Source organism: Lontra canadensis, unplaced genomic scaffold (genome assembly GCF_010015895.1).
Source record: "Lontra canadensis isolate GAN:19392208 unplaced genomic scaffold, GSC_riverotter_1.0 scaffold16, whole genome shotgun sequence".
Taxonomy (NCBI): Eukaryota; Metazoa; Chordata; class Mammalia; order Carnivora; family Mustelidae; genus Lontra; species Lontra canadensis.
Genome location: NW_022631010.1, coordinates 6,650,235 through 6,675,524, shown reverse-complemented (window position 1 = coordinate 6,675,524; position 25,290 = coordinate 6,650,235). Strand labels below are relative to the sequence as shown.

Below are 25,290 nucleotides of genomic sequence, written 5' to 3'. Positions count from 1 at the left end.
TAACATGGATCACCTTCCATAGTTAAATATATATATATTTTTCTTTCTTTCTTTTTTTTTTTTTTCTTGTGACGAGAACCTTTAAATTTACTCTCAGCAACTTTCAAATATGCAGTACGGTATTGGTAACTCTAGTCAGCATATTACTTACCATGCTGTACATCTCCAGGATTATCTTATAACTGGAAGTTAATACCTTTCAGCCCCCTTCAGCCATTCTCCCCTAACCCAACTACAGATCTGCTCTTTGTATCCTTGAGCTTATTTTGTTTTTGTTTTTTTTTTTTCCAGATCCAGCTACTTGCCTTTGAATTTAAATTTGGCATCGCCTAAAGCTTCTTCTCAACATCTCCCAAGCTTGGGACTTCAGTATTTCAACTCCATTCCCTCATCCCTACAGCCGCTCACATCTGTCATGACTTCTCCATGCCCACTCCCTCAGCCAGATTTTTGCATCCTGAATTCTACCTCTAAAATAGTTCCCGGATCACTCCCTTCTCTCCATCCCCACTACTCCTGTCTGAACCCAGCCCTGTTTGGTTCCTTCTGGACCAGGGCAGCAGCTGTTTCACTGTTGTTCTCCCGGCCATCTTCTTCCCCCTCCACAAACCTTAAATAATATGCTTGGGGTCCAGGACTCTGAGAACCTGAGAACTCTAAATGAAAACTGTAAAAATGGTTATCTGTTTGAGGCAGCAAGGAAGAGTTATCTCTATTGACTGTTGTTTTGACCTTCCAGAAACTTTCTGTGCATGTGCAAATTACACACAAAAATGTATAAAGTCTTAATTTTTAGTTAAAAAAAAAAGTTTGCTTTTTAGAAATCACTATACCCATTGTGGGGCTCAAAGCCACGACCCTGAGATCGTGAGTTTGAGTCACATGCCTTTCCAACTAAGCCAGCCAGGTGCCCCCAAATTTTTAGGTTTTTTAAAAGATTTTATTTATTTGAGTGATAGCGTGCACGCATGTGTGCACAAGAAGGGGGGGCAGTGGAGGGAAGCAGCAGAGGGAGAAGGAGAAGCATATTCCCCGCTGAGCAGGGAGCCCAATGTGGAGCTCTGTGCCAGGACCCCAGGATCATGACATGAGCCAAAGGCAGATGCTTAACCAACTGAGCCACCAGGTGCCCCTAATTTTTAGTTTTTTTGTTTTTAAGATTTTATTTATTTACTTATTTATTTGACAGAGAGAGATCACAAGTAGTCAGAGAGGCAGGCAGAGAGAGAGAGAGAAGCAGGCTCCCTGCTGAGCAGAGAGCCCGATGCGGGACTCGATCCCAGGACCCTGAGATCATAACCTGAGCTGAAGGCAGCGGCTTAACCCACTGAGCCACCCAGGCGCCCCTAATTTTTAGTTTTTAATAAAAATTTTTATTATGAGAAATTTCAAACTTACACAAAAATGTCAAACTTAACAAAAAATAGAAAAGAGCAGTAGAATGAGGAAACATACCCATTACCCAACTTTAATAATTTTCAACATTTGCTATTTTTATTTCACCTATTCTGGCCTATTTGCTTGCTTAAAATTTAAAAATGTAAATTATGAAATATTCCAGAGTTACAGGAAATAATAAAATAGATGCAGAAGTTCCACTATTCCAGCTTAACAAATGTTAAAATGTTCACATGTTGCCGTCTTTTTTCAAATCTTCCACTTCATACTATTGTTTCTTGGATCTTTGTATTATCACACACACAACGAGCTTCATACTACTGTTACAACAAATTCCCAGTAGATTTTTGCTTTTTCAAAAATCTTGAGTTTAGCCCCACCTACACCAAAAGATAAAGTCAATTCCCATCAACTTTCTAAAGTGGTTTAGATTTTTAACATATGCATTTTAAATGATGTGTATTTATTGTTTACTTATATTCAGGAAAAACTGGGAGGTTTAGCCATAATGCTGGCATATCCACTGGTAATCAATGTATGAAAGTGATTGTTTTTTGGAAGGGAGAATTTATACATTTAATTAGTTATATGCTTTAATTTTGTACATGTGTTGGCTCTCAAAGAATTTTCATTGTGTACCAATTATTTCTTAGAAATGAGTAATGAATTATCCTGGAATTGAAATATTCTAATTTTTATGGACCTTACAAAGTAGTACTTTCTCTGAATATTAAACTTTTTTGTGTGTCTATTAACAACTTGTCATTTTTGATACTGATTGATTCCAGGGGGCCCACATAGTGTTTATAGCTGTTAAAAGTGAACTAAATGAAGACTTACAATTTTTGAAGTGATAGTTGCCTGTGTTTTTTACTATATTTTTTGTTACTTAGTGCCTCAATGATCACTTGTTATTCTTATTTAAATCCTATTACTGTCTAATAAATGAGACATTTATGATAAAAATAAATTTTAAAAAATCTTGAGTTTACATACTGTCCCCAGGTTTTTTCCCCAATTTTACTGAGGAATAATTACTACCTAGTTTCTAAATAATTCTTTTTTTAAGATTTTATTTATTTATTTATTAGAAAGCATGGACAAGGGGAGCGGCTGAGGGAGAGGGAGAAGCAGGCTCCCCACTGAGCAGGGAACCGGGCAGGACCCTGTGATCATGACCCCAGCTGCAGGCAAACGCTTAGCCAACTGAGCTACCCAGGAGCCCCTTTCTAAATAATTCTTAAGAATTAAAGGGAAATTAAATTCCATGGGTACTTAAATTTTGAGTGCTCACTATGGAAAACTGGGTCACAAATTCTCGTTGTAGTCTAATAAAGCTAATTTTATACTAAAATAGGTATAAAGTTGCAGGTGTGGGTACAAAAATAATATCACAACTCATTTAAATATAAGATTTGTTCTCTTCTCCTCCCCTCTCTTCTTTTTACGAAATCATATGTCACAGATACAGACAAAGCTCTGCCCAATCTCATCCATCGTTTTCCCTCCTCCCAACATCTATCTTGAAATTGGTGTGTATCATTCCTTAGCATTTTTTTGTACTTTTTCTACATATGTATGTTTCTATAAACGCTCTGCGATATTGCTTAATGCTTTTAAAACACATATAAATGTGGCACAGCACAAAATCGTTTGAGATCATTTCCAGTTATGAGTATTCGTATGCCCCCCAAATTCCTTTTACAGTAAAAAATTGAGGCGTCTCTAGGGAGTGCGCGGCCTGGGCGGGGCCCCGGCTGGTGGGCGGAGTCTAGAATTGGAAACGGGAGGGGCCATACAGCCGTTGGGCGGGGCCTGGGAGATCCGGGGCCTCAGGGTGGACGCGCCGGTTCCGCTTGGAAGCTGCCGTCATGGTGGCCCCCGTGGTGTACCTGGTGGCGGCGGCTCTGCTTGTCGGCCTTATCTTTTTCCTGACTCACAGCCGGGGCCGGACGACAGCAGGTAGGAGAAGCCGCCGCTCCAGGGCCGGTGGGGCCGCGTTCTCTGGCCTCCTGAGCCTTTGTAGGCCGTCGCACCGCGGTTCCTGCGCATGCGCTGGGCTGCCCCGCTGGGCTGAGGAGTAGTAGCTCCGCGCCGGTCGCGCTCGTCTTGTTGCAGGCCAGTTGCGCGCCTGCGCATACCTGCGCGTCGCGGACGCGGCGGTGAGCCGCAGTGCAGCAACACTACTCGCGGACGGGATGGCAGCTCCCCCACACCTTCCTCCCACCGGTCTCAAAGATAGTCTCACTCAATCCCTGTCCTCGACCCCCGGCACTCTAGACTCAAAGGGGCCCCGTCCCCTGGCGGACATGCTCCCATCCGTCACTGAGTCTATCCCCTGTACGCCCCTAGGAGAGACCGCAGGGTTGTTGCGTCCCACCCAGGCTGGCTCCAGAGCGGGTGCCAAGAACGGGGCCCTTGAGTATACTGTGCTTACCTACGAGCTGTAACTCCCTGAATCTCTCTCTTGACACCTCAAAGAGAGCACCTGTGCACCCTTCTCTCTCCTGCACCCCCGACCAGGAGCTCAGGTCATCTGCTAGGGTACGGAACAGATGTGCATGTCATCCTCCATCCCACATTTCTTGTTAGTATGTGGGTTTGTGTATATATCTCTCCTCCTCTCTGGGCCCACCGGCTACTTCAGAGCACTTATATGCTCCAAGGGCAGGGGTCGGGCAGGTGGAGAGAGCTGAAGTAAGGCAGATAGCCAGGAAATCTTCCTGGAAAGGAAGCCTCATTCCCCAGGTGTGCTCCTGGGTGGCATGTCTTATAAAACTATGGCAGGTGGTGTTAGGCAGGCAAGAAATAAATGCAGTCTTGCAATAGGTATTCAGATGTAGTCTGGAGAAGTCAGGGTGAGCTTCCTGGAGGAAGTTGGGCTTCATCTCCTGGTAGTCTTCTGGCCAGCTGGCTGGAAAGGTATTGACAAAGGCAGGAGGGAACAGATGATCCTGCTGCAAAGGACCAAGGTGTGGGTCTGGGTTATAAAGGCCCTTATGATCTGAGAAACTGGGGCTTTGTGCTTTAGGCTGCCATAACCTGGAAGAAGTTGAGTGGAGGGTGAGGCTTCCAGGGTGCTGCTCCCCTGCTATCAGGTGGGTTGGACTGCTAGACAGTTGTGTGGTTCCTCTCTTCCCTACAGCCCGCCAGGAGCCATTGCACAATGAGGAGCTGCCGGTAGTAGCAGGCTCAGTGGCCCAACCTCGGCCCCTGGAACCTGAGGAGCAGAGAACTGGGGGCAGGCCCCGGCGCCGGAGGGATCTGGGCAGCCGCCTACAGGCCCAGCGCCGAGCCCAGCGTGTCACCTGGGCAGAGGTGGATGAGAATGAGGAGGAGGCCATCATCCCAGGTGAGAAGGGCCCAGCCTGGAGGAGAAAGGGGCTGGTTTAGGGCATGAAGGGACCTCCAAAGCTGGGTGGAAGAGTGGGGTGTGAAACTATAGGAGACATGTCTGGGAGCCAAAGGATAGGGTTGGGGGAGAGGAAACATGGGACCCATCCTTTGGTCCTGGTTCTGGACCCTGACCAGCAATTCTGGACCCTGATCCCTATTCCATTGGGCTAGCCCCATCTTCCTTCATTTTGGCTTTCAGTGTCTAAGCAAGAGGACAGGGGTCTTTAAATTGACCTAGATAGTTCCTCAGCCCACTTCTTATATCCCAGCACCTTACTGGTATGGGCACAGTCATTTTCTGAGAGCCTCACTCTAGGACCAGAGTACCCAGCTAAGAGCTTCTGCAGTTCCTGAGGTGAGGTCACCTGTAATCCTAGAAGGGTTTAGGGTTGGAGACATTTTTCTGATGGAACTTCCATATCCCTGCGAGACCGACAGAGGCCCTGGGATTTTTGGGAAAAAATATCTCTTCTGCAGTGCTCAAACCTGGCTTGAGCCTGAGGAAGGGGCACTTGGGACTTTTGCCCTGGTACTTTTGGGAATTAGCCCTTTAGCTCAAAAAAGAGGCAGTCTGTGGTGCCGTTCCTCTTGTCTCAGACTTAGGATCAGACATCTCTGCTGCTTGGGCATCAATAGGTTTTGGTTTTTAAATTTTATTTATTTGAGAGAGCGAGGGCGCACATGCACATACACATGCATGCTGGGAGCACAAGCAGGGGGAGGAGCAGATAGGGAGGGAAAAAGTAGGGGGGAATCTCAAGCAGATGCCACGTTGAGTGCAGAGCCAGAGGCAGGGCTTGAGATCATGACCTGAGCCAAAATCAAGATTTAGGGGCCACCCAGGTGCCCCAACAAGTCTTTACTTTTAGCTGGTCCTAACTTTAGGTAGTCTTGGGGTTGGAGCTGTCTTTTTGGCCAGGGGCTGAGCCCAGAACCCTTAGCAGTTCCTGAACAGAGTGAGGACAATTTTAGATATGAGGCAGGGATACATTTCCCCATGAGGCCATCCTTCCCTGAGGTTTAGCTCAGAGACATACCAGAGAAGTCCACAAGCCCAAACATCCCTGCTGGTGATTTTCAGACTCTTGGATATTGGAACCTGACATCTCCCTTTTCATGGTGATGCATTGGCTAAAGTTGCTATCTGTTCCCTTGCCCCATGATTCCCTCACATTTCCCCTACCTTACCCTCTACCCTCAACACACACACACCCCACTCACACATTGTCACATATACACACTCAGAGCATTAATTTCTGTGTTCATGGTAGATGTCTGTGGAGGGCAGAGCTGGGCTAGTGACATCTGCAGGTGAGAGGAATGGGATTCGCTGCCATGTGGAAAGGGACAAGGGTTAGGATGGATCCATCATCATCAGCCCTCTACAGGACCTGAACTGTCTTTCTTTGACCATACTCAGGCCAGGAAGAAGAAGGTATCGAGAAGCCGGTGGAAAGTCACCTGTCAGGGAAAATTGGAGCCAAGAAACTACGGAAGCTAGAGGAGAAACAGGCTCGAAAAGCCCAGCGTGAGGCAAGCAGGAGGGTTGGGGTGCAGCTCTGGGACATGTGGAAAGGTCCTGCCTTCCTTGTCCCCTGCGTCAGGCCCTCCCCTCGGGCTCTTTGCATGTAGCTTGCCTGACTGTCTCTTACAGCTTGGGCCACACCTTGCCACCCTGACCTGTTTGTGAGGTAGGCAAGGTCTGGTTGGGGGTAGGGATGTGCTCCCTATGAAGGCCTCTCTCTAGGCAGAAGAGGCTGAACGTGAGGAACGGAAACGCCTCGAGTCCCAGCGTGAGGCAGAGTGGAAGAAAGAGGAGGAGCGGCTTCGCCTGGAGGAGGAACAAAAGGTAAGACAGACCAGACATCCCCCCCCAACCTGCAGTCCTGACATCTGACACCTGAGCAGGCACCCTGCTTCCTTTTTTTTTTTTTTTAAGATTTTATTTATTTATTTGACAGAGATCACAAGTAGGCAGAGAGAGAGGGGGAGGCAGGCTCCCCGCAGAGCAGAGAGCCTGATGCGAGGCTCGATCCCAGGACCCTGAGATCATGACCTGAGCCGAAGGCAGAGGCTTAACCCACTGAGCCACCCAGGTGCCCCGGCACCTTGCTTCTTATGCAGCTCCTCACACTTCTAACCTAGGAGACGGCCCATGGACTGGGTTTAGGAACAGGCCCTGGTTTATTTGGTCCCCGGACTCTAAACACAACCTGTATGAAACTGCTGCTGAAAAGCAGAGCCGGCGATGGGGATTTTTGTGCTTGTGATTTATTGAACATGCCTGAAGCATTTAAAGAAAATTGCAGTGGTTAGAGTGGCTAAAACAAGCTAAGCAAGAAGGAGAAAAGTCAGAGAGGGAGTAGGGTCTGAATCCTAAAGTCCTTGAAGTTGTTAAAGGTAAGAGCTGATGGATCCTTCCTGAACCAGGTCCTGTGGAGGGCCTGGCCTGGAGGAGATAGATGCTCAGAGAATGGGAACCACTACGGTAGAGGTGGTTAGTGAGCATTTGTTTGCCAGATGCTTCCTTTCTGAGAACTGGTGCTCAAGAAAGGGAACATCACAAAAGTGCAATGTGTATACAGAGTGAGAGCCAGGACTGCCCCAGTTAAGAAGACCTCGCTGGTGCCTTTGGCCTCTCCCTGGCCCTGCTGTCCAGGGACCCTTGCTGTCAGGAAACCTGGCTTTGGCTGCTGTAGCAAGCGGGCCAGAGCACAGGAGAGAGGCAGCGTTAGTGGAGGTTGCATTTTTTCCTTTCTGAATAATGACCCTGCCTGATGGACCTTAAATGTTCTAGGGTTCTCCTCCCCTGCACCTTACCTTACTGTGGTATATTTCCCACGGCCAATACCAATATATTGTCTTAACTAAACCCCCCACATTATTCGTTATTCGGATTTCATTAATTTCCTCCACTACCTTTTTAAATGGTCACTTCTAGGACGCCACATTACACTTAGTTACCATGTCTCCCTAGGCTCCTCTGGTTGTGACATTTTCTCAGATTTTCCATGCTTTTAGTAATCTTGATAGTTTTGAGGCGGATTGGGCAAATACTTTATAGAATATTCCTCAGTTTGCTGGACTGATTTTTTTATCTCATGGTTGGACCGGGTTATGGATTTTGGGGAAGAAGATCACAGATGAACGGCCGTTCTCAACGCCACATATGAAGGATACCTGCTGTCAACTTGGCTTGTCACAACTGATGTTAACCTGGATTGCTTGGCTCAGGTTTTCTTTGCCAGATTTGTCTGCTGTGATGTTACGCCCTCCTTCCTGTAGTTCTTTGGAAACAAGTCACTGTGCACAGCCCACACTTAAGGGGTGGGAAGTTATTCTCCACCTCCTCGAGAGCAAAGTATGCAAAGTATTGGGGATTTTTTTGTATGGAAGATTTACCTTTTCTTCCCTGTGTTTATATTTAGTTGTTTATACCTACATGGACTGGTGGATATGTTTCGTGTGTTGCGTTACCATCTGATACCATCTCATTTACCTTGTCACGTAGGTCAGCAGGAGCTCTTGCAATTGGCCCTGTGTACCTTTGACGTAACCTCATTGTTTTGTTTTCTGAGTACTTGCTTCATTTTTGGCACTGCAAGATGCTCCAGGCTTATTTTGTGTGTTCTCTGTCCCAGCTTTAGCTACATGTTTAAAAAAAATCTTTTTGAGAGCTCTGGAAAATAGGCTGACTTGGAGGGAAGCTATGGCACTGGGCAGTGGTGGTGGTGAAGTGGCATGGTCGGACTGAGAAGTTTTCCGGAAGTTGAAGACAGAAGGGGTAGATAGGACTTTATTTCTGACCAGCTGGCCAGATGGCTCTGTGACGCACCAAGCCAGGGACCGGACGTGTGGGAAGTAGATCACAGGGTCTTCCTGGGATGTACTCAACTTGAGTTACCTGTGAGATGGCCCAGTGAGTGCATCACATGGGAGGAGAGATTTGGGGCAGGGGTACAACGGTGGCAGTCACTGGCAAGGACATGGTTGTTGATGCTGTGGGCATGGCGAGGTGGCCTGAGGAGGGGAAGGAGGGAGGAGGGACAGGGCTGAGCGACAGAGGAGGTGAGAGGAGTGACCCAAGGAGCAAGAGGAAACCCAGGAGAGGGTGGGATCTGCCAGCCAAGCGAGGGAAGACGAAATGGTCGGCTCTCCCCAGCAACACTGAGAGGACAGGGTTACGAGACTGATGTTGTCCCTTTGGATTGGGTGGGATGAAGGGCATGGGTAAGACCATAGCACTTGTTTTGGTGGAGTTGAGTATGATGGAATTGCGTGAATGGATGAGGAGGAAATGGAGCCTGGGTGTGTGTACACAAAGTTTGGACATGACAAGGAGGGGATCATTGGCAGCATTTTAAAGGAGAGGGGGCTGAGCAGCACTTGTCTGGGAGGTGATGGAGCTGATGAGAAGAGGGACCTCTGCCTGTAGCTCAGCCTTGGGTTGAGGGAGCAGTGTCTTAAAGGAACTCTGTCCCCGAGAAAGGGCCAGACTGTATGTGCTGGTGCCCTGTGGGGGCAGCAGAGCCCAGAACAGGGATGGGGTGGGCATCTGCCCCAACATACCTGGCTCTTGTCCACAGGAGGAGGAAGAGAGGAAGGCCCGGGAGGAGCAGGCCCAGCGAGAGCATGAGGAGTACCTAAAACTGAAGGAAGCCTTCGTGGTGGAGGAGGAAGGTGTGGGCGAGACCATGACTGAGGAACAGGTGGGCCTGCAGCCCCTGGAAGACCCATCTCTGTGCCCACCAAGCCTGCCACCCCCTCCCAGACACCCCATCATTCCTTGCCTGCTGCCCTTGTCATGCCCTGAGAGGTGGGTGGGCATTAGGCCCAGCAGGCTCAGGTTTGGAAGAGGGGGTGCCTCCGAACCCCTTACTGTGGGAAGCTCTGCTCACACAGATGGCAAGCGGGTGGCATAAACTCCTGTAGCCCCTACAAGGGGGACACTCACCCCGATTTCTCTGCTCCTCTAGTCCCACAGCTTCCTGACTGAGTTCATCAATTACATTAAGGTAAGAAGCCACGGAACGGAGCCTGGGCATCCACTCCCTGCCTCACACTTGTATGTTGTGTGTTCATGTGTGTGTGTGTCACGTGTGCTCTCTGGGCGTGGAAGGAGTGGACCCAAGCTGGCGACTAACTTGAGCCCATGCAGGGGGTGGGCAGGGGACCTGGGAGTCAGCGCTGCCCAGTCCTGGCCAGAAGAGCCCCTCCTGCTTTGACAGTGGAGAGGGACCTGGTCTGTGGGGGAGGCCTGCGCCTTCAATCACTTCCTCACATTCAGGGTTTGACAGTCTCCCTGGTCCTCAGACCCCACGCTCCAGTGAGTCACTGTGTTTTCAAGTTTCTTCACATGTGTTTTCTGTCAGCTCTGTCACACTGAGCTCTGTTGAGTTGAAACAAGCATCCCCTGCCACGTGTTTCTGACCGGGTCTGCAGGGAAACAGGATGATGTTTCCTTTGGAATCTAGGGCGGGATAGCACGTGTGTCCCTGTCCGTCTAGAGCCGGGCTGGATGCTGCTTGGAGTTGCATAAGCATGTCCTGCTCTGCTTTGCTGCTAAGCAACTTCTCTCCCACGAAGGATGCTCTGAGGGGAGAGGTTTTCAAGTGCAGCTCAGAGGTGCAGAGGCGGCTGAGGGAAGGAGTGCAGAGGGAGTGGAGGCGGTGGAGGGGGTGCTACTAGGGGGTGCCAAGGAGCCAGGCCTTGCATAATCCTCCCCACCCCAACTTCTTCCAAAGGGAGCAGGGTTCAAACTCCTCCCAGCAGTAAGGGGCTGAGCTCATGGCCTAGGGGCCTGGTATTCCTAGCGGGGAGAGAACTCATTCCTCTCTGATGGAACCCCCAAGGGCTGCCAGGACATCTCTCACACTTTCCTGCTGCTGTTTGGAACTCCCCATCCCCACCGACCCAGTGGGCAGTGACAGATCTTGAGTCTATCCTCCAGGAAGCCCTCATCCACTAGTTTCAGCTCCCCCTCACCTCTGCAGAGACTCAAGTAGAGGCCCCGGGGGCAATTCCGGCCCTTGCTTTCAGAGGCTCTCTAGAGAGGCCGTTTTCTGGGGGGTTCTCCAGACTCTCCTGGACCACAGAGGTCTTTCCAGCCTGTGCAGGCTGATCCTCCTATAGCTGCTGTCTCAGGGAGAAGGACGACTTCCGGAACTCAGCCCACCTGCCTTCTAGGCTTCCAGGGGAACGGGCCCTTGAATGCTAGCATTTCAGAACCTGAGACATGTTTTCGTGCTAGGTGTAGTTTATGTGCAGCGTAGGCCTAACTTGCTCTTGTCGATCCTCTCTCCCTTCTGAGCAGGGCTAAGTGGGTTGGTTTGTTTTTCTAAACGTACTTTGGGCCCCAGGATCCTCTCAGGCCAGGTCTTCAGGGACCCCTGGGGTGACTCTGTGATCACATTCTGAGCTGTCACTGAGAACCCAGGGCCTGCTCCCTGCTTTATAGGTAGAGGCCAGCTGGCCAGGTCACCTTGTGCTTGCCACCCCCTGGCCCAGCCGCCACTCACTTGCCTCCCGGCTTGCACATTCATTTTGGCATTTTGAACAGTCACATGCCATCTGCAGCTGAGGAGGCGTCACTGTGTCACTCCTCCCCCAGCTCATTTGCTATGGAAGATTCCTGGACACACAGAAGACCGCCTTCTCTCAAGTCACATGCTGTCTGTCTGGGGAGGGGATGGGGGAGGCAGGGCAGATGCCTGCGTCGGACCCAGCGGTGGACCCTTGGTCACACCCCTGCCCCCCACCAGGAACCAAAGTTTCTACCGAGGGTGTGAGGGAAGCACATGGAGCACGGCCATGCGTGGAAAGCTCTGAGCAGATTTAGTGACAGTAATTTTAAGGGTGGACACAGTGCCTCAACAGAGTGAAGAGAGGATAGGGAGCAGTGTGGCACATCAGGGTGGTGGGGGTCTCAGGCCGAGGGGTCAGTGAACAGAGGTGAGACAAGAATGAGATGTAGTGCTCCTACCAAGACCCTGGCTCATCAGGGCTTCCCATCTGCTCTCTTCTTGTCCACGTTCTCGCCTGTCGTCTCGCCGGCTATGAGCTCAAGGGCAGGAGCTGTGTCTTCTTCACCTCTGCACCCCCCACACCTTCTCAGCTCCTGGTCCTGGCAGGTCTTCAGCAAACGCAGGTCCTAGCGACAGTTTTTTAATAAGCTTTTGGCACTTGTCAGCCTCTCCCTTCATCTCTGTGGTGCTTCCCCTTCCAGCCTGTTCACAATGTTAAAATGATACAGCTGGATACAGGGGAGAAGGGTAGTAGCTGTGCTCGACTCTCCATGGGTGTCTGTCTCAGGGTAGTCCCCAGGCCAGGACGTGACTCGTGGGGCAGGTGTTGGTTTGAGCAGATCCCTCCGGGTAAGCATGGGCATGAGAGTCGATGAGTGTGTGTGTGTGTGTACGTGTGTACAGGCAGCTGGGAGAGCATATGAATAGTGTGTGAGAGAAACAAAGCTCTCCCATGGGAGCATGGAGCCTGCTTAGCCAGCCACCCAGAACAGAATAGGCCGGTGTGCCGACCTCAGAGGGCTCCGGTGCTGAGAGGCTTTCTCCCCTCCCCCTCCTTGCAGCAATCCAAGGTCGTGCTCTTGGAAGACTTGGCTTCCGAGGTGGGCCTGCGGACTCAGGTAAGCCCTTGAAGGTGGCCTGCTCCGTGGAATATGGCCACAGGGTCTATATGGCTGTCAGAGGGGGACCGCCTTAAAGATAGGAGTCTTAATGCCCTCAAGCAAGAGTAGACTGTAGGAATTTTTTGGCACCCCAGGAATCTTGCCTTCCTACTAGACAGAGGAAAAAGAAAAGAGCCCAAACCCCATCACTCCAGCAACCCCTGTAAGCGAGGCAGCCCAAACCCAGTTACCTTGACAACTCTCTTGTAAACAGGCTGTGCCAGGCTTCATGGCCAAATGTCCCCACCACTCCTCTCCTGCCTTGAAGAAAGCCTCTCTCGGAGGTCTCACAGTGCCCTGGAACCACGGCCCTATCTCCCCTGAACCTCTCCAGACAAGAAGCAAAGAGTCACATTGGGGGTGGCCGTGAGAAGGAGAGGAGGAGATTTAATTGTGGTGGGAGGGAGAGTGCAGCTGTCTTTTGGGATGGCAGTGCCCATCTCTGCTCTGAGACTTGCTCTTCTCATAGGATACCATAAACCGCATCCAGGACCTGCTGGCTGAGGGGACTCTGACAGGTGAGAGGATGAGAGTCGGTCACCATAGGCCCTGGCCTTGGGGTGTGTCTAGCCACAGAGGGCCTGCAGGGGTTTTTGCAGAGGCAGGATGATCCCTGTCTCGGCCCCAGGTGTGGAAGTGGTGTGCAGGAGGGCCGCTGAGCAGAGGGAGGTGCCCAGGCCTGGGAGCAGCTCTGGGTGACTGGGATAGGCAAGAAAGCTGGATTTGGATTTGACTCGCATAGTCAGGACTGGGTGCAGCCAGAGGAGCCCAGGCAGGTGGGCAGGCTTGGAGGGCTCTGAGCCACTTGTGAAGGGGTAGGTGGGTGGGCATTCTCAGGCAGTGGTGGGGAGGAGACCCTAGAAGGCTCAGCCCCACAACCCTCCTGTCCCCACAGGTGTGATTGACGACCGGGGCAAGTTCATCTACATAACCCCTGAGGAACTGGCTGCCGTGGCTAACTTCATCCGACAGCGGGGCCGGGTGTCCATCACTGAGCTTGCCCAGGCCAGCAACTCCCTCATTGCCTGGGGCCGGGAGCCCCCTGTCCAGTCCCCAGCCTGACCTAGCCCTTCCCTTTTGGACTGGCAGCTCGCACAGCCTACCCGGACGTACAGCTTAATCCCTCCCCTCCACCCTGGGGGAGAGATGGAATGTGGCCAGGCAGTTACAGATTAAAGGCCTGTGAGCACTGCTGAGCTTGGTGTGGCTTGATGTGACAGAAGGCCTGGCCTGGGAGTCCAGATGAGCAAGTGAAGTCTAGTCCTCAGAACATATTTGGGGGTGGATGGGAGGAGCCCTGTGGGGGCAGATGAAAGTTCCATTCTTACCATGCGTTCATTCATTGAAAAAGAATATTGAGCAATTACTGTGTTCCTTTGTACCCTACAAAGATGAGGTTTTTCTCTCTCTCCCCCACTTCCCAGAGCAAAAGTAAGTAACCTTAGGGCAACATCTCCCCTAACTGGGGTGGGAGGTCTCATTATTGGTTATGTGGATGGTTTGAGGAGTGCTGAGAGCCCTTAAAGAGAAGAGGGAAGTGCCAAGGATAGAATCCTAAGGAACATCAGCCTTTCAGAGGGCGGGAAGGGCGGTCAGGGAGGGACAGAGGCTAGGCAGGTGGAAGGGCGGGAGGAACCTGTTTGAGCTGGGTAGAGTTGTGCAGTGGAGAGATGTGCTTCCTACGGTCATCCCGTGAATTTAGCTCTCTATCCTGGCCAGAAAGTTTAGACGGTGTGGGTGATTCCACCCACTGGTGGATGTAAGGACCATATGCTCAGGAGTGGGTGTGAGATGGAGATGTGTCTCTCCTGTAGGGTCAGTCACTCCAGTTGCTGTGGGCTGCTCATGGCATGAGCATCCTGCTGTGCCAAGGGTGAGGCATGGGTTTAAGTGTATTTTTTATGCAGAGTTGACCCTAAACATAAACCACCTACTTCCTCTGCTGGTAGAGGAAACAGCATTCTGCTCCTACCCTGGAGGAACCGGTCTATGGAGATGGTGATGGAAACGGGACATCAGGCTGTAGGGTAGAGCCTTCCTGAGTGTCATCAAGGATGATTTTGACTCACTTGGTGCCATAAATAATAACTATAGTGCCTAAATTCCGAGTGAGGCGTGACTGCTGCTTCTGTCAGCTATAGGCACTCAGAGTCACCTGGAGCTAGAAAGGGCCACGTGCAGTGTTTGGAACGCCATCTGGGAGCCCACAGTCCAGTAGGAGAGGGAAGAAACAGAGAGAGGTACTGACAGTATGAGAAAGAAACACAAAATTGTAAAGGGAAAAGAAAGCGTACAGTTTTGAGTGATGGTTCTCAGCCCTGGTTGCTCATTAGAAGCGCCTGGGGAGTTGTCAGCAGTCTCACGCCAGGCTGCGTCCTGAACCAGTGCCATCAGACTCTCCGGGGGTGGGACCCCAGCGACATCAGTGGGAGATTTCAGCATGTGCCTAGGTTGAGAAGGTGGTGGGGGTGGGGTGGAGAGACAGGCCATCAAGTTAAAAGTAATGAAAATCCCCACTGGAAAGGGCTTCTCCCAGAGCAAGACAGGGGCTTCGAGCCTCCTCCACCCTTCCCCTCTACTCTTGGTCAAGGCCATCCAGGCGGCAGGAGGACTGTAGCAGCCCCAGCTCCACATTTGGTCAGGACATTGTACCCTCTATCCACAGGCCTGGAGGGAGGAAGAGGCACGTCCCTTTCTTGCGTCCTGGAAGCCTTCTAAAACCCCTTATGTCCCAAGGGCTTAGAGTGGAGGAGAAAACCTATGACCCTTTGATTTTTGAGCGATCAACCCACTAATCTAAGAAATTTATCAGATGAGCTGTTCTTGAAATGGTGATTAACATTTTTCTAAGTATGTAGAACCTCTTTTACAATAAATTAGAACTTTCAGGTTTAGCCACTTGTAATTTTTCAAGCATTTAAACAATTATTACTTCAATACTTCTCCACATTTCAAGTTCCCAAATTTAATATATACTTTAATGTATACTTTAAGTGCTTTAACATCTCAAACAGTAGACCAGACACATCTAGTAGTAGTAGAACAATGACATTACTGATCTGTGTGTGTAGTACTGAAACTGATCATAAACATCTCAGTACCATGGATTTACATTTGCTTATTCACTAGCTCTGATTTTATTTCCTTTTCTTCCTGAGGGCACAGTTTTCAGTTCTTCTGGAACCCAGGGTAATTATCTCAGGGGGCTGAGAACATATATATGAAAAATGAAGCAGGGACCCTGGACTTGACCTTGACTGTGACCCTGAGGCCTTATTTTTGTGGCCCCTTTTTCCCTTAGTCGGTACCTCACCGACTAAGCTACCCTGCTGCCCCACTCCTTTTATTTTTATACTGAACGTTTCTCATAACAAAAAGTTTAAGATGAAACATGGAGGGGGGTGCCTGGGTGGCTCAGTCAGTTAAACATCTGCCTTTGACTTAGGTCATGATCTCACGGTCCTGGGCTCCAGCCCTGCGTCAGGCTCCCTGTTCAGCGGGAAGCCTGCTTCTCCCTCTCCCTCTGTCCCCTCACCCCGAGCTTGTGCTCTCGCTCTATCTTGATCTCAAATAAAATCTTTAAAAATAAATAAACACACACAAGGGGCCCTGGCTGGCTCAGTTGGTGAAGCTTGTGGCTCTTGATCTCAGGGTTGTGACTTCAAGCTCCATGTTGGGTATAGAAATTACTTGAAAATAAAAAGTTTTTTTCAATTTGAAAATAGTCACTTAATAATTGACAAAATTACAAAAATAATCACAGTAGATACTTTAGTTCGTCCTTCTAATAAGCCTATTGATGGGGTCTTCCCTGTTGCCAGCATCTCCACCTTCTACAAAATGGGTAGTCCTCTTCTTCATTCCCCCTCATGGAGAAGATAATTTGAAGGGCTTAAAAATAAAACATTTTTTTAAATAAATAGGGGCACCTGGGTGGTGCAGTCGGTTGAGTGTCTGACCTTAATTTCAGCTCAGGTCGTGAGCTCGGGCTTGTGGGATCAAGCCCAGAGTTGGGCTCCTCTGTGCTCGGTACGGGGTCTGCTTGGTATTCTTTCTCCCTCTCCTTCTGGCCCTCCCACTCATGCGTGCACGCGCGCTCTCTCTAAAATAAATAAAACTGGGGCACCTGGGCGGTTCAGTTGGTTGAGCGTCTGCTTTCAGCTCAGGTCATGATCCCCAGGTCCTGGGATCGAGCCTTATGTACCGCTCCCTGCTCAGCTGGGAGTCTGCTTCTCCCTCTCCTTCTACTTTGCTTGTGATCTCTTTCTCTCTCTCTCTATGAAATAAATAAATTAAATATTTTAAAAATAAATAAATCATTTTAAGTAAATAAATAAACACAATGAGCCCTAGATGATCTCATGATCTTGGCTCAAGGTAAGCTTCAGAAAAGGGGCTAAAAAAGCTAGGCCCTTTGAAGCCTCCAGTAGTTTCCCCATTCATCTGGCAATTGAGTGACCACCCCTCCCCAGGATACACGGTGGCACCAGGGTGGGATGCACGTTGGGTTTTTGTAACACAAGTTATTTAACACGTTCAGTGTGTTTAAAAAAGCAAAACTAACAATTTATAGTCTGTGGAGAGCCTACTGAGTGCAAGGCAGGATGCTAAGCACCCCAGGGAACTGCAGTGGCCAAAACAAGACCCAATCCACCCAATCCACCCAATCCACCCAGGGCAGTGGTGCTAATCTGATAGGGCGACCAGGCAGCAGGTGTGTGGCCAAACACTGATCTGCGAAAGGCCTTCTGGACTGGGGAGGATAGGTGCAAGAATGTAAAGGCTTGGGATTCACTGAGGGGACGTGCAGTGTTGGCTAGAGGAACAGGAAAGCCTGGGGCAAAGGAGAGAGTAGGTGGAAAGGGAGGTTGGGACCTGATTGGGAAGGGCAGGGATTGGTGAGCCCAGAAATATGGGTGATATTCAGTGAAGTGTGTGTGTGGGGGGGGTGTTTTAAGTAGTGTTCTGAATGAGTAACATTATTTTTTTAAGATTTTATTCATTAGAGATAGAATGCGCACAAATGGGGAGGGGCAGGGGGAGAGGCAGCCGGGGGGAGTGCTCAGTCTGGCAACCTGGGATCATGTCCAGAGCCCAAGGCAGACCCTAAACTTCCTGAGCCACCCAGGCACCTGGAGAAACTCATTTCTTAATCCTTCTTTGCAATCTTCATATCCCACAAATCATCATTACTCCATCAGCCCCTCCTCCTGCACCCCCATTGTACCGTCATCAGAGGGTACCACCTCAAGCCTTCACAAGTGCTGGCCCCAGACATCAGCTGTCCCAAGCCCCAGCCCCAGTGGAGACTATCCACTAAGGCTGTTTTCCAAACTTACTTGACATTATCTCTTATTAAGAAATCAATTTTGAGGGACGCCTGGGTGGCTCAGTGGGTTAAAGCCTCTGTCTTCGGCTCAGGTCACGATCCCAGGGTCCTGGGATCGAGCCCCACATCGGGCTCTCTGCTTAGCAGGGAGCCTGCTTCCTCCTCTCTCTCTCTCTTTCTCTCTCTGCCTGCCTCTCTGCCTACTTGTGATCTCTGTCTGTCAAATAAATAAAATCTTAAAAAAAAAATCAATTTTGGGGTTGCCTGGGTGGCTCTTTGGTAAGCATCTGCCTTTGGCTCAGGTCATGATCCCTGGGTCCTGGGATCAAGCCCCCCATGGGGCTCCTTGCTCTGCAGGAAGCCTGTTCTCCCTCTCCCACTCCCCCTGCTTGTGTTCCCTCTCTTGCTGTGTGTGTGTCTTCTCTCTCTCTCTCTCTGTCAAATAAAAAAATAAATAAAATATTTTTAAAAATCCATTTTTTATTTGGACTTACAAGCATGGACTTAGTCCATGTTTGTATGCCCATGCATAGAGATCACTGAAGCTAAGGTGTCCTAGCGTTTTGCTTAGTGTGGTTAATGCATGTTGATATTTGCTTCTCTGATCTGTACCAGAGCTGATGGTGACTACATTGATTTCATTACCCACTAACAGAACTCAGCCTACAGTCTGAAAAAAAAACAGGATTCTAAGGAGCCTGTTCCTTTTACATTGAGGACAGGACAGGATCAGTATCTGGATGCAGAGCTGTGTATTATATATAACATGTATAATATATGACACAGGGTTGTACCAAAAACAACTTAGACTATAGTAGTGACACTGAAATACAGTTTTACTTGGTTTATCCTGACACCATACATAATTTTTGGCTTATTATACATTATTGGATTACTCTCTAGAGCAAAATGCATAAGGCAACCTTAGAACCCAACAGATATCGATACTGTAACATTAAACTTGTTTAAATATGATCTTTTACATATAACAGGTTAGATTTACTGGCTGGTTTTAGTCATTTTAACTTTTCTTGACTTACATTGCTAACATAGTGGTATAAAAACACATCCTTTATAATAATAATAATACAAGAACTAAAACTAGTAATGCTCCAACTGTATTGTCACCGAGTCCCTGAAATTTAATACTTAAGTTACTTGATTTCTCTTTGTTTCTCATCAATGGGGTTAGTCTGGCCACTTTGGAATTGAGCTAAACCCCACTGGTTTATAGAACACAGCTGGGTGGACACAGGCTTGATGTCTACTTTGACAGCTGTCTTTATGTATCCTGTAATTTGTGCCTATTGCCTCATATCAAAATAGACCGTTATAACAAATATGAATAGATGAGAAGTTATTGAGCATATAATCCATCACCACTGAACTATGGTAACTCAAGAGAGAAGTTAACAAATGATAAGGACACATGGGAAGTTTAGGGCCCAAAGGCAGGTAATAAAAATCTCACCTAGTCATCTCATTTAGTTTGCAGTGATATCATCTGCCATGTAAAATGTTAACAAAGAAGGCTTTCTGCTAGACAGATTTATCCCGGCTTTTACAAAAATTAAATCCGGCAACATTTTTGGAGTCTGAATGTTTCTGTAAGACTGATTAAAGATTTGGGTATAACCATAATTCCGTGATGCAATAATCCTTATTATTCTGTTCAGGGCTTTAAGAAGAACAACACGCTTCACAAATAGATGTGAGTTTTATAAACTCACGTAAGAGGTGGGTGGTAGGATGGTGGCTTGTATTTGTTTATGCTTTGTTTCTAAATATCTTGCAATGGGGTTTACACCGTATAGATACAGATAAGTTTTATCATTCGTATTATATAAACAAAGCATTAGTTACGTAAAAATAAAATTTTAGGGACCCTTGAGAATATAAAAGCAAAAACTACCTTCTATTGGGAAAAACATGCAATTAGTAAAGAAGAGTGTTTAAAAGGAGTATAGAGTCTAGTAAGTTTTTAATATTTTTCCCTTTAACCTTTATTTCTCAAGGGTCCTATGGGGGTACGTGTAAGCATCAGCTCATCAGCTTATAAAACCCCATGTAAAAGACTCCAGCATACTTGGATCATAAATGTTTCAGTTATAGTTTTATATGGGTCTGGATAACCCCCAAGGCCTTTACTAGTCATGCCCAGGAATTTTTGGCCCAATTCTAGAGGTTTTTATTTCCTCATAAAGCAAGCACAGCTGTAAAAAGCTTTAGTACAAACATCCAAACTTAAGCATGAATTAAAGTGCCATGGCTGCCCCATGCTGCCCCCCATTTGGCATTTGGAGGTTCAATGCCCAGTTATCCCAGAGAAGCCCCAGAGTCCCTTCTGGATAACTTGGTGGGTAGGACCCCAAAGGGTTGGGTCGTCTGTTAAATGGTAGGTTTTCATTTGCATCTCTTCAATATCAGCAGGCCTAGAGACGTTTTCCATGGCTGGTTGGCCATTTGTATTCTGTGAATGATTTCCCTTTTACCCAATTGTCTGTAGACCCAAGGGTTTTTGCAGTTTCATTCATCATTCAACAAATGAATGTCGAGTGTCTGTTACCCATTTGCATTAGGTTTCTAGTACTGCTGTAACAAATTGCCACAAACTTAGCGACATAGAATAACACAATTTCCTATCTTTAGTTCTTACAAGTCCAATATGGGTCTTACCGGGCTGAGATCAACATAGAGTTGTTTCTTTCTGGAAGCTCTACTCCATCTTCAAGCCACATCCCTTGTCTTGTGGTCCTTTTCCTCCATATGTAAAGCCAGCTACCCTGTATCACTAACCATTCTTCCTTAGTCATATGCCCCTCGCCCCGACTTCTGCCTTCCTCATCCACTTGTAAGGATCCTTATGACTACACTGGGCCCCCTGGATAATCCAGGCTAATTTCTTTTTTAATAAAGATTTTTATTGGGGCGCCTGGGTGGCTCAGTGGGTTAAGCCGCTGCCTTCGGCTCAGGTCATGATCTCAGGGTCCTGGGATCGAGTCCCACATCGGGCTCTCTGCTCAGCAGGGAGCCTGTTTCCCTCTCTCTCTCTCTCTGCCTGCCTCTCCATCTACTTGTGATCTCTCTCTGTCAAATAAATAAATAAAATCTTAAAAAAAAAAAAGATTTTTATTTTTAAGTAATTTCTACACCCACCATGGGGCTCAAATTTACAACTGGAGATCAAGATTGCATGCTGTACTGACTGATCACCCCTAATCTCCCTATTTTAAGGTTAGCTGATTAGAAACCTTTATTCTGTCTACAAGCTTAATTCTCCTTTGCCATGTAACCTGTTTACAGGTTCAGGGGATTAGGACTTGGATATCTTTGGGGGTTCATTAATTCGATTTACCAGAGTATTTTTTTTAAAGATTTTATTTATTTATTTGACAGAGATCACAAGTAGGCAGAGAGGCAGGCAGAGAGAGAGAAGGGGAAGCAGGCTTCCCGCCCAGCAGAGAGCCAGACTCGGGGCTCGATCCCAGGACCCTGAGATCAGGACCTGAGCCAAAGGCAGGGCTTTAACCCCCTGAGCCACCCAGGCGCCCCTGTTTACCAGAGTATTAAGATATGGAATTTTTTTTTTAATATTTTTTTGTTTATTTGAGGGGTGCCTGGGTGGCTCAGTTGGTTAAGCGTCTGCCTTTGGCTCAGGTCATGGTCTCGGGGTCCTGGGATCGAGCCCCGCAGTGGGCTCCAGCCCTGCCGTGGGTTCCCTGCTCAGCGGGGAGTTTGCTTCTCCTTCCACTCCCTGTGCTTGTGCTCTCTTTCTTGCTCACTCTCTCTCTCTCTCAAATAAATAAAATCTTTTTAAAAAGATTTTTAAAAAATAATCTTTAAAAAAGATTATAAGTAAATCTTTAAAATAGATTTTATTTATTTGAGAGTGAGAGCATGTGGAGGGATGGGGGAAGAGGGAGAGGGAGAGAATCTCAGTAGACTCCCTGCTGAGTGTGGAGCCAGACTTGGGGCTCCATCCCACAACCCCGAGATCATGGCCTGAGCCGAAATCAAGAGTCAGACTGAGCTACCCAGGCGCCCCAAATATGAAATTTTAAAGTATCCTGTCTGTATAGATGCTACAAGTTAGTGGGGAAGACAGATGATTAATCAATCACAATTTTTCTTCTTTTATATTATTTTTCATATTTTGGTATTAAGATTATTCTACCTTTGGGTCACCTGGGTGGCTCAGTTGTTTGAGCGTCTGCCTTCGGCTCAGGTCATGATCTCAGAGTCCTGGGATTGAGCCCCACTTTGGGCTCTTTGCTCAGCTGAGAGCCTACTTCCCCTTACCCCTCTGCCTGCCTCTCTGCCTACTTGTGTTCTCTCTCTCTCTCTCTCAAATAAATAAATAAATAAATCTTAAAAAAAAGATTATTCTACCTTTATAAAATGAATTAGGGAGCATTTCATCTTTTCCTATGATTTAGAATGATCCCTTTATAGATTGGGTAGAACTATAGTATAGGGCAATTGCCATTCAAAAGGGTAAAGCTTGAACACTGTTAATTCTTCACGTAGTTATTGATCTTACTAAAAACTAATTATAATCAGGTTTAAGTAGCTTTTGCTATTTGAAAGCTTTAGTTGGTGCATAAAAACAAGAAAATAATGAAAAAAGAGCTCATTTTATTATACACAAAATAACTGCATCCTACAAACCTCCAGATTTACACTTGGCTTGCCCCCTCACTTCCAAGTCTTTAATTTGAATGCCACTTCTGCAGGGAGGCCTTCCATCTTATTCCGAATTGGGATTCCCCCAGCAATCTCAACTTCTCCTTAGTAGTTGGCACTTTCTAATCTACTATATATTACTTACTGTCTCTTCCCACTAGAATGCAAACCCCCATTGGAGCAGGGGTTTTTGAGCAGATATTTAATATATTAATAGCCTGCTATTTCTAAATTTTCAGAGGTTCTTCACCTGTTTACTTTTCCAAGCAAACTGCATTATCTTTTCAATTTTTTTTTTTTTTACAAAAGTAATACATGCTTGTTGTAAAAAAAAAATGCAAACATTATAGAAGTGCCTAGAATCTTCTGCCCTCCTTCCTATAATCCCACCATCTCAAAGTAGCCACTACTAATAGTTGGATGTGTATTTTTTCCATTTCTCTATGCAGGTACATATACATTCTTACTAAAATAAGATGGGGAGCCTGGCTGGCTCAGTTGGAAGATTATGCGAGTCTTGATCTTGGGGTTGTGAGTTTGAGCCCTATTGTGGGCACAGAGATTATTTAAATAAATAAATATATTTTTAAAGATTGTATTTATTTGAGAGAGAGAGAGAGCAAGCGGGGGTGGGGGAGTGGAGGAGCAGAGGGAGAAGGGCAAGCTGACTCCTTTCTGAGTGTGGAGCCCAGCTCTGGGCTTGATCTCACCATCCTGAGATCATGACCTGAGCTGAAATCAAGAGTCAGACGCTTAACCTACTGAGCCACCCAGGCTCCTGGAAATAAAGAAATATTTAATAAATAAATAAATAAAATAATAGAAGAGTTAGAGCGTGCATACATAGGATTCTGCTCCTTGCTTTATTTTCACTTACTATAGTCATCTATGTCAACAAATAGACAACTATGCCATTCTTTTACATCACGAATGTTACATTGCACTGGATGCATTGTGATTCATTTACTCATTCTTCCATTAATAGTACTTATGTTTAAATGTTTCTATTACAGTCAGTATGTCAGTGACTTCTCTTTGCACATCTATCATATTATTTGTGACAGCATTTCTTCCCAGAATGGAATTGCTAAGTCTGAGGATATGCACTTTGCACATTTTTATATATCTATGACCCAACTGTCCTCCCAAAAGGTTGTACCAATTTACACTCTCAAAAACACCGTGAGTTCCTGTTTCCCTACAGCCTCACCAGCATGCAGTATCATCAGTTTTTAAGTTTTGTCAGTCTGATACACTCTTCCCCTCCCAGCTTTATTGTAATAATAGACTCTTGTTTTAATCACCTCTTTACCATTGGTGAGGAAGGAGTTCCCACCCTAGGGTTACGGGGATGGCCAAACACAGCCCCTGACACTGGACAGGTGGGACCGACAGGGGTTTGTCAGTCCCCTATCCTCATGGCTCAGGAAAGGAGGAGGAGCCCACAGGCCACATGGGGACATCCAGGTGTCACACTCACAAATGCAGTGAACAACCAGAGGACAGACAAGCTTTGTAGCAGTAACAGGCTGAGGTGTGCCTGTTGTTCCTGCAGGGAATGTGATTGGTTTGTTTGAATGATTCCACAGGCTGGCAAAGAACTGAGACCTGCTCTCAGAGATAAGCAGAAATGGCACCTGGTTGATTTGATAAGGAGGATTGTTTGGCAAGAGCAACGTTCAGTTCAGCTATTTGAGGCACTCTTGATTTTACCAGATGTCAAGACACAAAATAGCGAATCTTAACTTCAACTGTTTCTGGTTAATCAGGAAGGTTCTTTTAGGGCACTGATTTTTGAATGACTTTTTGGCATATATTATGACAACTGTTTGTTTTTTTCTTTTTCTCATTTAACAAACTCATGGACTAATTTCATATACAGTCATACTTAATTTTATTTCCTTGAGTTGTCTTTAGCAATTTCCCCCCCAGAATTGATAAGTATAATTTGTTTGCTGTTTTCCCTTTTATGCTATCTTTATTAGGAAATGATATAAGGAGAATTATAGTCTCATAAAATGAAATAGCTTTCTAACTTTTCTGGGATGTAATACAAATTTACAGGGTAAGGATTCACTGAAAGTTTGAGACAATCCTTCCATTAAACCATCTGAGCCCAGAGCCTTTTTTGGACATATTTCTTAGATAATGTTTTCAACATCCTTTTTATTTTTGTAATTGTATTTCCCAGAAAATGGTCCACTTTATCAAGACTTTCATATACATTAGAACAGAATCAGCTAGGATACTCCCTTATTTTCCTGTTGTTCTTCTTAAAATGCAAAACCACATTCTCTATAAAATAGGAACAGAAAACTAAAAAGAGATGAACTGAGATCAAGACAGAGGTGGGATAGAAATTGGGTAAGATCAAAGGAAGATATAACAAGCAGAATTAGGGGCACCTGCATGGCTCAGTCAGTTGAGTGTCTGCCTTGGGCAGCTTGGGTCATGATCCTGGGATCCTGGGATTGAACCCCCTGTCTGGCTCCCTGTTCAGTGGGCTCCTTGCTTGTGAAGAAAAACACGAGATATTCTCTCAGAATGCAGAGAAAAAGGATGAAGAGATTTAATTGACAGTGGTAATCTAATGTGATAATTTTAGGAGAGGAAAAAAAAAAAAAAGCCCAAAGCAACCCTGTTCATAGAATGGACAGGAACATATTAGAAGAAAACTTTTCTAAGCTGAAAAGTCCACTTCTTTTCTAGAAAATTAATAGACTTCTGTTGGTAAATATTTAACTTTTAAGGATAAAGAAAAATCCTAAGAAGCACTGGGCAAATTGCTCACTTAACACAG

General features: G+C 46.9%; 1 protein-coding gene across 1 annotated transcript; it reads left to right on the top strand.

Moving 5' to 3' along the window:
• Nucleotides 1–3,188: 3,188 nt before the first annotated feature.
• On the top strand, nucleotides 3,189–13,674 carry DDRGK1 (DDRGK domain containing 1). Its single transcript, XM_032859064.1, has 9 exons — nucleotides 3,189–3,360; nucleotides 4,544–4,750; nucleotides 6,215–6,327; nucleotides 6,542–6,643; nucleotides 9,381–9,503; nucleotides 9,771–9,809; nucleotides 12,380–12,436; nucleotides 12,948–12,996; nucleotides 13,374–13,674. Exons 1-9 carry the CDS (start codon nucleotides 3,270–3,272, stop codon nucleotides 13,538–13,540), a joined length of 948 nt encoding a protein of 315 aa, XP_032714955.1. The 5' UTR covers nucleotides 3,189–3,269; the 3' UTR covers nucleotides 13,541–13,674.
• Nucleotides 13,675–25,290: the final 11,616 nt, after the last annotated feature.